The sequence below is a fragment of the Globicephala melas genome, chromosome 5, assembly GCF_963455315.2.
Source record: "Globicephala melas chromosome 5, mGloMel1.2, whole genome shotgun sequence".
NCBI lineage: Eukaryota > Metazoa > Chordata > Mammalia > Artiodactyla > Delphinidae > Globicephala > Globicephala melas.
Window position 1 is genome coordinate 63,840,022 of NC_083318.1, and position 15,745 is coordinate 63,855,766.

Below are 15,745 nucleotides of genomic sequence, written 5' to 3' on the forward strand. Positions count from 1 at the left end.
CTCTTCTCAGATTAATCTATTTTTACATCAATTACCAGAGATATGACATTGCCATTTTATTTCTATACTCACAAGTGTCTGATTTAATTTATAAGTTCTTAGTTTGTTTCTATCCCTCTAAGGCATTCTTAAGGATCGTAAGTCCTAGTATATGCTAATTCTCAAAGGAACATCATTCACAATCAATGTACTTCTGATCACTGTACACAGACAATGAGTGAGCAGAAAACTTGCTTATTCAAGTATTCCAGCAAATGTTTGTACCTGCCTTTATTAACTGGCCTATAATAATATACCCCGGTACAAGAGTATTTTAAAACAGCAAAATGTTGTTATAATGTATAACATAATAATAATATACAGTTGACCCTTGAACAATGAAGGGGTTAGGGACGCTAACCCGCCATACAGTTGAAAATCCGCATGTAACTTATAGTCAGCCCTCAGTAAACGCAATTCCTCCAAATATGCAGTTCTACATCCTTGGATTCAACTAACTGCAGATGGTGTAGTACTGCAGTATTTACTATTGAAAAAAAATCCACATGTAAGTGGACCCTGAGAGTTCAAACCTATGCTGTTCAAGGGTCAATTGTACTTTATTGTTAATAATGGTCAAATGTTTCCTTTGTATATAAAAAGTATAAAGTACAGTACATAAACAGCCCTGTATTTAAGCTGTAAAAGTCTATAAAGGCGCTTCCCTGGTGGCGCAGTGGTTGAGAGTCCGCCTGCCGATGCAGGGGACACGGGTTTGTGCCCCGGTCCGGGAAGATCCCACATGCCGCGGAGTGGCTGGGCCCGTGAGCCATGGCCGCTGAGCCTGCGCGTCCGGAGCCTGGGCTCCGCAACAGGAGAGGCCACAACAGTGAGAGGCCCACGTACGGCAAAAAAAAAAAAAAAAAAAAAAAAGTCTATAAAAACCTACAGTTGAAATCTCACTACACTCAAACCCTGTTGTTCAGAAATCTGCCTCTGTCAAATAATTGATTTGGATCTGGAAATAAGCTATAGAAATTTTTATTGTCATGCCATTTGTTGGAGTAGGATTTGAACTATATCATAAGAGGAAGTGTGACTTCATAGCAGTTTATCAGGTAAACAAGCTCCGTATAGCCAAAAATCATATGCATTAATACAGAACAGAGGACTTCCCTGGCGGTCCAGTGGTTAAGACTCTGCACTTCAATGCAGGGAGTGTCGGTTCGATCCCTGGTCAGGGAACTAAGATCCCATGTGCCACATGGTGTGGCCAAAAAAAAAAATACGGAACAGAAAAGCCTTTACACAAATGTGTTTCCCACCCATGATGGTGAATTTCGCCAACAAACATCTACCATAAATAAAGACAGCAATCTGTTTTTATCTCTAATAAAAGAACTGCTGGCAAGCATTTTAACCATTATGACTTAAACCACTGTGGAATTTCAATTATGAAATAATTTTTAGTGCCCATCAGATGAAAATCTTCCAATAAACAACATGCTCCCAAAAACAAGACAGAGCGGTACAGTTGAGTTCTGAATAGGACTGTTCTGTTCATCTCACCAGATTGATCAGCCTTCTCATCGCATGTTCATGAGAGCAAACACATTCACAGGGATCGAATCCACCTTCTGCCATGATTACCCAGCTTGATTTAACTTGACTGTTTAAATCTAGGAGGAAGGAAAAAATATCATAAGACTACTATTCAGAATTACTCTTTCTCTTGAACTATAAAGAATTCATGTATGTATAGATTCATAACAGTTTTCTTAAATTAAGTATAGTTCATATTTATTAATGACTTAAATATATGAATTTATTACGAATCATATGAATTATGAATCTACACAAATGGTTGGCTACCACTTTACCATCAAACTGATTTCCTGTAAATGCAAATGTCTTCAGATACTCTATACTGGCCCCATCTGTGAAGCTGATGATACTAGAGCCCTACTCTGCTTAATTACCAAATCCTTAAACTTTGTTAGCCCCAGTACTGCTATGGACTGAATGTGTCCCCACTAAAATTCGTATGTTGAAGCCTTAATCCCCAAGGGGATGGTATGTGGAGGCAGGGCCTTTGGGAGGTAATGAGGTCATGAGAGTGGAGCCCTTATAAATGTGATTAGTGCCCTTAAAGAAGAGACTGATATCTCTCTCTCTTTAACATGTGAAGATACAGCAAGAAGGCATCCATCTACAAAGTAGGAAGAGATTCCTCACCAGACACTGAATCTGCCAATGCCTTGATCACGGGCCTCCCAGAATCCAGAACTGTGAGAAATAAATGTTTGTTGTTTAAGCCAGAGGTCCCCAACCCCCAGGACGGCTATTGGTCCATGCCCTGTTAGGAACCAGGCCGCATGGCAGGAGGTGAGTGGCCGGTGAGTGAGCTAAGCTTCATCTGCCACTCCCCATGGCTCACATTACCACCTGAACCATCCCTCCCCATCCCTCGTGGAAAAATTATCTTCCATGAAATTGGTCCCTGGTGCAAAAAGGTTGGGGACCGCTGGTTTAGGCCACTCAGTCTGTGCTATTTTACTATAACAGCCTAAGCTGACTATGGCAACTCTGCAGCCTTTATCCTACCAAGAAAGCCCTCTAAAAGAAAAAAATGAGTTATCTAAAATGATACCAATGTGGGGGGCAGGAGGGGCATGAATTTACATGAATGAACATGGTAAAAGCCAGGAAATAGCTGGGAAGATTTTGAAAAATAAGAGTAACAAGATGGAGTACTACAGATATTTAAGATGGAATAGGCGATCAATGGAACTCGTAAATTAACTTAAAAGACCTTCATTCATTCAAAAAATATTTAGCACCTGTGCTAGGCATTAGCAATATAAAAGTGAGCAAAAACTGATACAGTCTTTACCCTAAGGGTGTTCACATTCTAATAGTGGAGACAGATATTAATCTAAATATTTTAAAAATTATAAATGCAAACTTGTAAATGTTATAAAAGATAAATGGACCAAAAGACTGGAAAAAACAGCACACAGAATGAGAGAAAATATTTGCAAATCATATATCTGACAATGGCTTAATGTCCAGACTACAAAAAGAACCCCTCTAACTCAATAACAAAAGCAACTCAATTTAAAAATGGACAAAGGGGGCTTCCCTGGTGGTGCAGTGGTTGAGAATCCACCTGCCGATGCAGGGGACACGGGTTCGAGCCCTGGTCCAGGAAGATCCCACATGCCATGGAGCAAGTAAGCCCGTGTGCTACAACTACTGAGCCTGTGCTCTAGAGCCTGCAAGCCACAACTACTGAGCCCGTATAACACAACTACTGATGCCCACGCACCTAGAGCCCATGATCCACAACAAGAAGCCACCGCAATAAGAAGCCTGCGCACCACATCGAAGAGCAGCCCCTGCTCGCCAAAACTAGAGAAAGCCCACGTGCAGCAACGAAGACACAATGCAGGGCTTCCCTGGTGGTGCAGTGGTTAAGAATCCGCCTGCCAATGCAGGGGACACGGGTTCAAGCCCTGTTCCAGGAAGATCCCACATGCCGCAGAGCAACTAAGCCCGTGTGCCACAACTACTGAGCCTGCGCTCTACAGCCCGCGAGCCCCAACTACTGAGCTCATGCACCACAACTACTGAAGCCCGCACACCTAGAGCTCGTGCTCTGCAACAAGAGAAGCCACCGCAATGAGAAGCCCGCACACTGCAACGAACAGTAGTAGACCCCACTCGCCGCAACTAGAGAAAGCCCGTGGACAGCCAACGAAGACCCAACACAGCCATAAATAAATAATTTAAAACAAAACACAATGAGATATCACTTCACACGTATTAGGGTGACTTTAATTTTATTTACTTATTTATTTATTTTTGACTTTAATTTAAAAAAGGAAATAAATAATGTGGAGAAATTAGAAACCTCCTAAATGGCCTTTCAGGAAAACAGTTTGATGGCTCCTGAAGTTAAGCATAAGAATTATCAATGACCCAACAATTCCACTTCTAGCTATTTGTCTCCAAAGATTTGAAAACAGGGACTCAAACAGATACTTGTATGCTAAGTGTTCATAACAGCATTATTCGTAACAGCCAAAAAGTAGAAACAACTCACATGTCCATTAACTGATGAATGGATAAACAAAATGCAGTATATACATACAATGGAATATTATTCAGTCATAAAAATTAATGGAGTTCTGATACACAGATGAGCCTTGAAAACATTATGCTAAGTGAAATAAGTAGACACAAAAGGACTCATATGATCCCACTTATATGAAATATCTAGAATAGGCAAATTCATATAGACAAAGTAGAATTGTGGTTGCCAGGACCTGGAGGAGAGCAGAATGGGGAGTTATTGCTTAATAAGTAATAACTTAAGAGTTTGGTGTGATAAAGTTTTAGAAACAGATAGTGGAGATAGTTGTACAATGCTGTGAATGTAATGCCACTAAATTACAGACTTCAAAAAATGGTTAAAAAGGTGAAATTTATGTATGTTTTATCACAATAAAAAAAAAAATCATTGTGGTTATCCAGGACTGAGGGGCTTGAGGAGAAATGGGGACTGACTGCTTAATTGGTACAGGCTTTCCTCTCGAGTGAAGAAAATGTTCTAAAATTGATTATGGTGATGGTCACACAACTCCATGAATGTACTAAAAACCACTGTACACTTTAAACGGTGCACTGTGTGGTATGTGAATATCTCAATAAAGCTCTTACTTAAAAAAAAAAAAGATAAAAGGTGCCTATAGAGTATATACACGTTCTAAACTTATCTAGGGAGTTAGGAAGATTTTACTAAAGAAGTTAATGCTGAGTTGAAAGTGGAAGGATGCACTGGAATACAATAGGGTAAGGTCGAAGTGGAAGGTATGGGGATCTAGGGCTGGAGGCATTCTAGACACAAAGTAAAGAGCAGTGCAAGACCCTGTAGTGAGTAAGAGTATAACCTGATGAAGGAACTGAAAGAAAGCCGCGACGTGCTGGAATTCAGACAGCAATCCAGACAACAAGAAGAATGGTCTGAAATGAGACCAGAGAGGTCAATGGGCCAGGCCACACACAGCTTTCCAGGCGATGTTCAAGATTAGGGCTTCATCCAAAGATCAATGTGAAGTCCATAAGGTTTAATGCCTGTGTGTTTTTAAAACATCACTTTGGTTGCACTATGGAAAACTGACAGTAAAGAAGCTAAAGACAACATAGGGAGCCTAGTCAAAATGCTCCTTCAATAGGTCAGTGATGATGACGTCCATTATAGAAATTTATAGGTTGAGGACAGCACATCAAATCACTGGGGGGGAAGACAAGTTATTCCATAAATGGTATTGGGGAAAGCTGACTCCTTACCCTCATTCCTTATACCAAAACAAATTCTAGATGTATGAGTGATTTTTTTAAATGAGGCCACACACAGAAATAGTCAACTAGAGCAATGGATCAGAAAAGAATGCTGACAAACGGACGCCATGATTTTAGCAGAATGTATAATGTGTAAAGGTCTGTTTTATTTTAGTTATTTATTTTTGGAATATTTATAAAAGTTATTCTTCAAATATTTACTATTGTTATATCTATATACATGTCTTACTTAGATATTTTATAACAATTTCTTTGAGATAAATCACATACTATACAGTTCAGACACTGAAAGTGTACTAATCAATATTTAGTGTATTCACAGAACTGTGCAACCATCACCACAATTTTAGAACATTTCATCACTCCAAAACAAGACCTATACCCATTAGCAATCACTCCTCACTTCCCTCTCTTCCTCCCAGCCCTAGTTAACCACTAACCTGCTTTCTGTCTCCATGAATTTGCCTATTACAAACAATTCATATAAATGGAATCATATATGTTCCTTTGTTATTTGAATCTTTTAAGCAAGAATTACTTATTTGTTATTTATGGACAAGAAAATTAAAGTCATTTATTCCAGAAAACATGAACTTCAAAGGACTACAGTGTTGTACATATGACACAGGTAGGTGTAATAATCTGAAATATAGTTTTCTGTGAGAGATTACATATCCAAAGGTTTGATTTTATACATATTGTCACTCTGAAAAATTTCCTAGTTTACTGTCTGAAATTTCTTAGTAAAAATCAGAGCCAAAATCTTCAGCTGTGTTTCTAAAATGGTGCTATTTTAAACCATGGACTATTTAGAATTTAGAATATGATAAAGGTGCCATCTTAAACCATAACTATTCAGAAATGGTGGAATAGTTGTCTATTTTTTTAAACTAAAGTATGATGCATACAAAAGGACTGGAAGAAAATACATCAAACTTAATTAGCGGTTAGCTCTGGGGGAGAGAATATAATTTGGGGGACAGCCATTCATTTTGTCAATTTTTAAACATTTCTTATAATGACTATGTACTTATATATTAAAACTTTTAAAATATGGAAAAAATTTAATTAAAAAAGTCACAAGTGTATAACTACAAGAAGACCACTGGGATACATGTAGAAGAACATAAATCCAAGAACCTATAAAGGATCAATCATTTTGACAGCCAAAAATGATATAGTTTCTATAAGCCAAAAATATACTGTAAAATAAAAAGACAAAGAACTTTAAAAAAAAAAAACTTCAACACATCTCAGGGTTAATTTCCTTAATTTACAGATAACTGAAAAATCAATATGAAAATGGCAATCTAACAGAAAAAAAGGAGCAAAGAGCATGTTCACAGGAAAACAGAGCCAATAAGCAAATACAAAATGGAAGAAGTGCAAGTCTAAACACTTTTATCAGAAAATTGGAAAATTTATGTAGATAACTTAGATATCCATATCCAAATAAGCATGCAAAATTTTTGTATAAGAATGGTCACTGCAACACTTTTTATAAGAGCAAAAAATGGTAATTCTAAGTGTTTATTTATGTAGCTCTAATTAAATAAACAATAGTATGAGTACCTGAAATCCTATACAGCTGTTAAAAAGAATGAGTCAAATTTCTATGTGATGATTTGGGGAAACATCCAAGATACGCTGAGGTGAAATCTAGTTGCAGAACAGTCAGGGAAATCCTACTTCCCATCTAATATCTTCTTGCCTGAGTTAAGGGCAGGTGGGATTGGAAGGGGAAGGAAGTGGAGTTGCAGGCAACCTAAGCTGGAGAGTTTTACTCTCCAGAAGGTAGGAAATACCAAACACAAACTCTGACTACTTCACAGTTTTGTCTGAGGCCACTCTGTTTCCACACTTTTTTTTTTTAATTGATAAGCCTTCATGTTAGACAACTGACTGTACATCCCTACACAGAAAACCCTGAAAAAATATATAATTTACCCTTATATGTAGATAAAGTTCACCCCTGAAAGTCTTTCTCAATTGTTTTTTCAAACTGTCCATACGGAAACAAGGGCTCAGACTGTGCTGGGTGTGGACATGTGCAAGTGTCCACTTACAGATACTGGTCCTTCCTCCCTCTCAATGCCTTGCCAGGCCACTAAAATGTTGGTTGAAATTAAAAGATACAGTCCTAAGTTTTTTTAAAATAAAATTCAAGTACTAAAATGCCCAATGTCTATCCAGTTCTATAGCCCCTGGACACAGAAATGCAAAGTACTAGCAAACAGACTTTTATAAAAGGAGACTTGTTTTTATCACCCATAAAAATTGTAAAACAGGCATTTTAAGTCTCTTTTTAATCCATTTGACTTACAAAATTAGATTCCACCACTACCACCGCCCCCCCCCAAAAAAAAATACAGCTCGGAGGCAGGAACCTATTTTAGTCATCACTCTGTCTCTAAACACCTCCCTCATTGCTTAAGCCATAGCAATGAATAAATATTTTTGAATTTTGGACAATGTTTATTTTCTCTGTATCTATATATGCCAGGAACATGTATATCAGCTAGAATTTAAAGTATCTGTTGGTCTTAATTAGCCTCCAGTAAAATGAGAAAATGCATTTATAAAAAGGATATTGCTCAATAGTGCTATGCTTCTGTGGAACTTTTTGCATGTAAACTTGAGCTGTTTTAAGTACTATACAGTTTTCAGTTAATAGTTTCCACTTTAAAATTACTTCTTAAAAAAACAGAATGGAAAGTCCTCTTTTGGCTCGGACCTCAGAGCAAGTGTCAATGCACACCACCAGCTAAGCACTAGAGCAAAAAACTCACCCAATCCCACCCCACATTTAAATCCTTTGGCGTCCAAAGACATTAAGAAGCTGCTCTATCCTGAGTAAGACAAAACCGGGTTACTGAGTCAGAATTCTGGTAAATCAGCCTAGAAGAGGCTTTTGATAGAAAGTAACTTAAAACAATGCTTTTGCTTTTCATGTTTCAGAGGAGTTATTCACCTCCTCGATATATATGTGAGAACAATGCTAAATAATGTCAAAGACATGGGTCTGACCCTTGAAGACAACCAGCTTTATTCCAATTGGTCACAAAAGGCCTAAGTCATAAAAATAAGAATAGTGCACTGAAAAAGTTCAAAATAATCCTGGAGAGGAGAGAGGGAAGTAAATACAGGCATAGAAGAAATAAAACTGGCCTTGAGTTGATAATTATTGAAGTTGAGTGATAGGTACAGGAGAGCTTTTATACATTTCTACTTTTTTCTGTTTTAAGATTTTCCATAATAAGTATTTAACTTATCAGTATTTTCCCAGTATAATGAATATTTGTGATAGCAATCTAACTCTGGGGGTAGATTAAGCAACAGTTTACAGATGACTTTCTATGCAGCATAAAGGACAAAATACATCTAAAGCTCTCAAACCATCCACTCCTAAACAACTCTTAGCACAGGAAAGCAGTAAAATAATCCACTCTGTATCTTGGGAGGGCAAATGCAATTAATTCCCCATATCCCTCAGATCCAGGTCATTTCTTCCTTCAACTACAACTAACAAACCTTTCCTGGTAGAGTTCAGCTGTAATAAGTCAGTTGAGTCATCCTGTTTCTGTATGTGCTGAAGGAATTTTCCAGTGCTGTTAACCAATTCATTACCTGCCGATAGAACCTTAAACTCTCCAGCTCATGCTGGGTGGGTTTAACCTACCTTATTTCATCTTTGGGGAGTCAAACTTAACTGCCTATTTATAACTTTGGAAAAGGTGGAAAAGTAGATACTGTAGTTCTACTACTGTGTTTTCTAGGATTATGCCATGGAACTGCATGCTTATTATATACAGGATTGATTCCTTGGGAAATAAACTTCTCAAAAGTGGTTCTTGATTAGGCCAAATACTCTTAGTAGCAAATATTTGTAAAACAGCAACATTACCAATGTTATATATTTAGTATCAGTGGTATCCCTAGAAGCACAGAGAGTAAAATGACGAATGCCAACCTTCCCATTCCTCTCTCCCCAATTCTACTCCCTTTCCCAAGAGGTACCATAGTTAACAGCCAGGTGTGAATACTTTCAGGTCTTTTTATATGTATTTATATCCATCATTTTAGTAGGTTTTATGAGATCATACTATACATGTTCTGCAACTTGCTTTTTTATAACATAAAAAGTCTTGGAGACCTTCCAATATATAAAGCTCTACTTCATTCTTTTTAATGGTTACATAATACTCCAAAACACAAACATACAATTTTAGCATTCCTTTAGTAGAGATAACTTAGGGCCTTTCCAACATTTTTGTTAACATAATGTTGCAACAAACATCTTTGTGCCCATATTTTTGTAGGACTAAGTACAAAAAAATGAAATCTCTAGGTCTAAGGGCATTCACAAAAAGCCTTTACCAATTTTATTTCTATCAATAGCACATAGTACATATCACGAATTGCATAGCATCGTAATTACATACATTATTACTATCACTAATAGTATAATAATATATGGCTATAACATTAAAAAAAATTTTTGCCAGAATGTCAGACCCCCAAAATATGTCTCATTGCTTTTATTTTGTATCTAATGAGGCTGCACATCTTTTCAAGTTTATTGGCATCTGTATTTCTTCTTTTTCAAACTCTTTTTGTCTAGTTGATTTTAGGAGCTCTTTGTATTACTATTAGTCCATTATGTCATAGTAAGATTGAGAACTTGTTATACATTATTTGCTTCCCTTTCTTCTAGATGGCTCCAAACCCAGATTTATAAGGGTCTCTTTTGACAAATTTTTCTATTTAAATATCTATCAGACTATTAACTAAAAAGTTAACAGAACTGCAAATCACAGAATAATAGATCTAAAATCACAAGAGAGCAATTGGAAATAACATCCAATGACAATGTGAAATATTAATTGGAGAGTATTTTCATTTTCTTTAATGCTTTAACTTACTAACTTCTTCCAAGGACAAGCTAGAAGAACTGAAGGATAAACATAAACCCTGGATTTTTTTTTTGACACTTTTACTTCAGCTTTTATTTTAGAGCTATTTGTTGTTGCCATATGTGTTAAGGACTAACATGAAGTTAAAAAAAAGTCTTCCAGCCATTAAAGATTTAGGGGGGAAAGCATTAATACATTTGTATGTGTGTGTGCAAGTTCATCTTGGTTCCTCTTACAGAAGTAAATATTTGGTTTGGGATATATCTTTGTAAGAAGCTGTTATCTCCTAAGTTTCTTCTTTAAAATAAATTATGCTTTTTTAAAAGAAAGTATTTTACAAATACCTAGGGATAACAAAAATTCCCAAAATATAATAAAATGTCAACATAGGTTTCAAGATTATAAAAGTAATTTTAAAATGGGTTGAAATGGGTTTTTTGTAACACACTGCAAAATAGTAAATATTTTAAAAGTACTTTTAACATAAAATGCTTGGGAGAATCAGTCATGAATTTTTAAAGCAAATAATCCTAGATTATTGCTAAATTATGCTAGATTAACCCACAATTAATTAACCCACAATTAATTAATTTGGAATGGAACTACCATTACATGACTTTTACCTAAAATAGCCTTACTTGTTTACTTGCTTCTTGTTTACTTCTTGTTTACAACAGCTAGCAAATTTCCTTATCATATACGTAGGTAAATGTAACAGAAGGAGGAAAAAATTTTAAAAGAATACAACAGGACTATGAATGATGTGGTCATGAGATCTGAATAAAAGACAAAACCCTGAAGATGATTAAAAATGAAGGGCCAGGGGCTTCCCTGGTGGCGCAGTGGTTGAGAATCTGCCTGCTAATGCAGGGGACACGGGTTCGAGCCCTGGTCTGGGAAGATCCCACATGCCATGGAGTGGCTGGGCCCGTGAGCCACAATTACCGAGCCTGTGCATCCGGAGCCTGTGCTCCGCAACAAAAGAGGCCGCGATAGTGAGAGGCCCGTGCACTGCGATGAAGACTGGCCCCCGCTTGCAACTAGAGAAAGCCCTCGCACAGAAACGAAGACCCAACACAGCCCAAAATAAATAAATTAATTAATTAAAAAAAAAAATGAAGGGCCAGTAAGCAAAATGGTAAATAAATCTCTTAAGTCTATGAGACAAAAGAGTTAAAATAGCCAAGAAAGTCTCTAAAAAATATTTAAAATAGGTAAAGACCAAGGAAAAGATAATTCCCAAAAGAGGTGCTACAGCTAATTAACAAACATTTTAAAAGGTCACCCTAAGTAAATCAAATAAATGCAAATTAAAATGTAAACTTTGGGGACTTCCCTGGTGGTCCAGTCCAGTGGTTAAGATTCCATGCTCCCCATGCAAGAGGCCCACGTTCAATCCCTGGTCAGGGAACTAAGATCCCATACCGCAACTAAGCCCACGAGCCACAACTACTATGCCCGTGTACTCCAGAGCCTGCGTGCCGCAACTAGAGAAGCCTGCTCGCCATAACAAAGAGTCTGTGCGCCGCAGTGAAGACCCAGAGCAGCCAAAAATGAATAAATTTTTTTTAAAATTCACTTCTAAAAAAAAATGTAAACTTTCACCTAAAAGAAAAACACCAAAAAAGTACCATGAAAATTCAGTCATACATTGCTAGTCCTACAGTTAACATCTACAACCCTTCAGGGATTTGGCAATATGTATCAAGAACTATAAAAACGTTCTTATTAATGATGTGTGTTATCTGTGGTTTGCTTTAAAATACTCTCACAGAGGGAGGGGAAAGTAGAAGGAGGGAAAGGGACAAATCTTCCTTATAGAATTCCAATTAATATTAGTAGATTTATCACCCTCTAGGAGGTGAAGCTTAACCCTCGCTCACCCTTGAACGTGGACTAGACTTAGTGACCCACTTCTAAAGAACAGAATTCAGAAGAAGGTAACTTTATAGTAGAGAAACCTAGCAAACCCTATCTTAACCAAAAGATCAAGGTAAACATCATGTTGATATGTCATGTTGATATCACATACCCTTTGACATGATGTGATGAGAAGGGCATTTCACCTCTGTGGTATTCTTCCCCAAAACCATAATACCAAATCTCATCATGAGAAAAATCAAACCCAAATTGAGGGGAATTCTACAAAATATCTAACCAAATACTCCTCAAAACTGTCAAGGACATTAAAAAAACAAAACAACAAAAAAAAAAAACAAGGAAAGCCTACAAAACAGAGGAGACAAAGCAGACTACCACTACTTCCAGGTGACCCTAGGAAAGTTCTTATAAATGATAAAAAGAAATAGATTAGGACTTCCCTGGTGGTCCAGTGGTTAAGAGTCTGCGCTTCCAATGCAGGGGGCACCAGTTTGGGGAACTAAGATCCCACATGCAGCACAGCACGCCAAAAAAAAAAAAAAAAAAAAAAAAATCAGCACTGACATTTTACTTAAGTTAGTAATACTGGGTAATGTACTATTTTTGTTTTTTTGTTTTTTGTTTTAGCCATGCCACATGGGATACAGGATCATAGTTCCCCGACCAGGGATCGAACCTGCGCCCTCTGCAGTGGAAGAGTGGAGTCTTAACCACTGGACCGCCAAGTCCTGGGTAATGTACTACTAATTCCACAAACATTCATTGTTCTCCAGAAACTTTAGGGGATTGCCCTCAAAGAAATTCTACCAAGAAATTTATAAATTAATTTTGATTAGAGGCAGAGTACTGTGTATTAGGCATTTCTGTTTTTCCATGCAAGCATTCAAAACAATAAAACGTCAGCTTATCCTCTACACATCTCAGATCCAATCCTCCCTTAAAAGAAAAAAAAAAATCAAAAAAAGAAGAGCAATCAGTTCTAAGGACCCAGAAATACTGCAGCTTGATTTTTCCTTTATTTTTCTCAAGGTTGAATTATAAAAATATGTACCCTTATTTAACCTCCCTACTCTTGCCAACCTCTCATTTCCTCTTGTCTTCAATAAGGGTTAGTTCCCTGCTCCAGCTTCCAAGAGCAATATAACTAAGAAATTCATATCCTTCATAAGAAATGAGTCAGAAACCCAGTATGCTCAACGTGAAATTCTTGTAGTTATGGGAAAAAAAGTATGTAAAATTAATATGTGTCTAGAATTTAAACCTAGGGAAGAAGTATTCTACATTAAATCGATTATACTTGGTTCTGTTAAGATTATCAGATGTTTTTTCTTCTTGTTTTCCTAATTTTCTATATTTTACTTTTTAAATCAAATCACATATTTACATATGGGTACATAAATTTGTACGTATATGTAAACATTTACATACACATGTAAACAAAAGATTCTATCCAAAATAAATACTAAAGGTTGATGCCGAACTTCCTTGCATTAATAACTCACAGATAAATTTTCTTCTATGGATGCTTGCGAACGGTTTAAAACCATAAGAATTTAGGGGGAAAAAAAGAATTTAGTATTAAAAATAATTATATAACTGGTTGCCTCTCGAAGAGAGCCTAAGCATTCAGGGGACAGAAGTAGTAAAGAAACTTTTCACTGTATACTGCTTTGTATCTTCTGAATTACTCAAAAACTATTAACTTTTAAAAAGAATAACCTTAGAGTAAGCGTCTTGTTCTTCCCGTACAAGAACCATTAGCTCTAGAGACAAATAATTACATTTCAATTTTTCTCTTGAACTGAACATGCTAAATTATTTTAACCCTCTATCTGACTTTCCATCATCACTGAATTTCTTGGTTAGAATTAATATATACAAAAAGGTATTCTAAACTCTGTAAGTGAATGTGTTACAAAATAAGCCAAATCCCATTATCAGTGATAAATGACCAAGTATATAAACAGACCATACAATGGATACTTCTAAAGTCAACCTTTGCCCTAAATCTGGGTAATCATTCTTTGTAAAATCAGTTTTCAATGTTTTACCTTTCCCTTCCTCTACTCATTCTCTGGTGGAAGCTTTAACAATTAAGAGAATCAAAATACTGAAACAACAGAGTATATATCACAAACTACTAATATTGGTATAATGTTTTGGTAATGTTTGGTAAATTGAGTTTAAAATAAAAGCAAATGGGAATATTTTTGGGGGGGAATTCATTTTTAAATTCATTTTAAAAATACACATGAAACAAGGAAAATAAAAGAAAACAGATGAAGATGAGACTAGTTTTCTTTCAGGTTTTTTCCCAAGGCACATTCAGAATCAAAGACATCTGGATACATACTATAGCTGGAAGGCAGAAAAAAGAGGGTGGAGGGAGGAGAGAGATAAGAGATAATATTACAACCCAGTAAATAGGAAATCAATTCTTTTTTCTAGAATTTTCTGAACATACCAACCATATATATATTTATATATCAAAACTTGAATTACAAATAAATGAGGATGGGATCAACATTTTAATAAATGGTCCCTAGGAAAATCTGCTAGCAATTAAGAAGGAAAAAACACCCATCAGTGATTCCAGAAGACAATTTAGGTGAATATTTATTTGGCCTCTAGTGGAAGAATTTCCTAAAGATACACACAATGAAAAATATCAACAAACTTACAACATAAAAATGTGTGCATAAAAAAATTCTCAAATACAATTAAAAGAGCCAAAGAATTAAAAGAAAACACATTCCATTAATACAAGCAAAGACATCTTAATAACATGGAGCATATACAAACAGATTCTTAAAAGTGGAGACTGCATTTGAGATCACAAGCTATAACTTTTACGGCAATACGAATCCAGAAGTCAAAAAATGTTCATGTCCTGTGAATAACTCCACTTCTAAGGTTCTTTCATTTAAAAAAAATCTGAGGGACTTCCCTGGCAGTCCAGTGGTTAAGACTCACACTTTCACGGCAGCGGGTGTGGGTTCGATCCCTGGTCAGGGAACTAAGATCCCGCATGCCGTGCAGCACGACCAAAAAAATTTAAAAAAATTAAAAATCTGAAATACAAAGATTTATGTACTAACATGGTTCTCATAGCTTTATCACAGTGAAAAATTGGGACAATCTACATTTCTGGCTAAAAGGAAATATTTAAATTATGACACATACTGTGAAGTATTATGCAGTCAAATGTTTCATTTTCTTTCATAATGACATGGGGAAATAAACACGACACAAAAGTATATTAAATAGGATATAAAAATAAGCAAAGCACATGCACATATTTAAAAAGCACAGGGTCTTCCCTGGTGGCGCAGTGGTTGAGAGTCCGCCTGCCGATGCAGGGGACACGGGTTCGTGCCCCGGTCCGGGAAGATCCTACACGCCGTGGAGCGGCTAGGCCCGTGAGCCATGGCCCCTGAGCCTGCGCGTCCGGAGCCTGTGCTCGCAACGGGAGAGGCCATAACAGTGAGAGGCCCGCGTACCGCAAAAAAAACCACAAAAAAAAAACCACACTCAAAAAAGTTGAAAGAAAACATACCAAAACTATCATTGGGTATCTCTGGGTGACAGGATTTTAGTTTTCATTTTGT

At 36.6% G+C, this 15,745-nt stretch overlaps 1 protein-coding gene across 1 annotated transcript in view; it reads right to left on the reverse strand.

Annotated features, from left to right (window-relative positions):
- Positions 1–15,745, reverse strand: part of SMIM14 (small integral membrane protein 14) — a 71,584-nt gene that overhangs the window by 43,541 nt on the left and 12,298 nt on the right. Inside the window, exon 2 of the mRNA XM_030881080.2 lies at positions 1,549–1,658. Coding sequence (XP_030736940.1) covers positions 1,549–1,623 — 75 coding nt within the window. The 5' untranslated portion in view covers positions 1,624–1,658. The remainder of the gene's footprint in view (positions 1–1,548; positions 1,659–15,745) is intronic.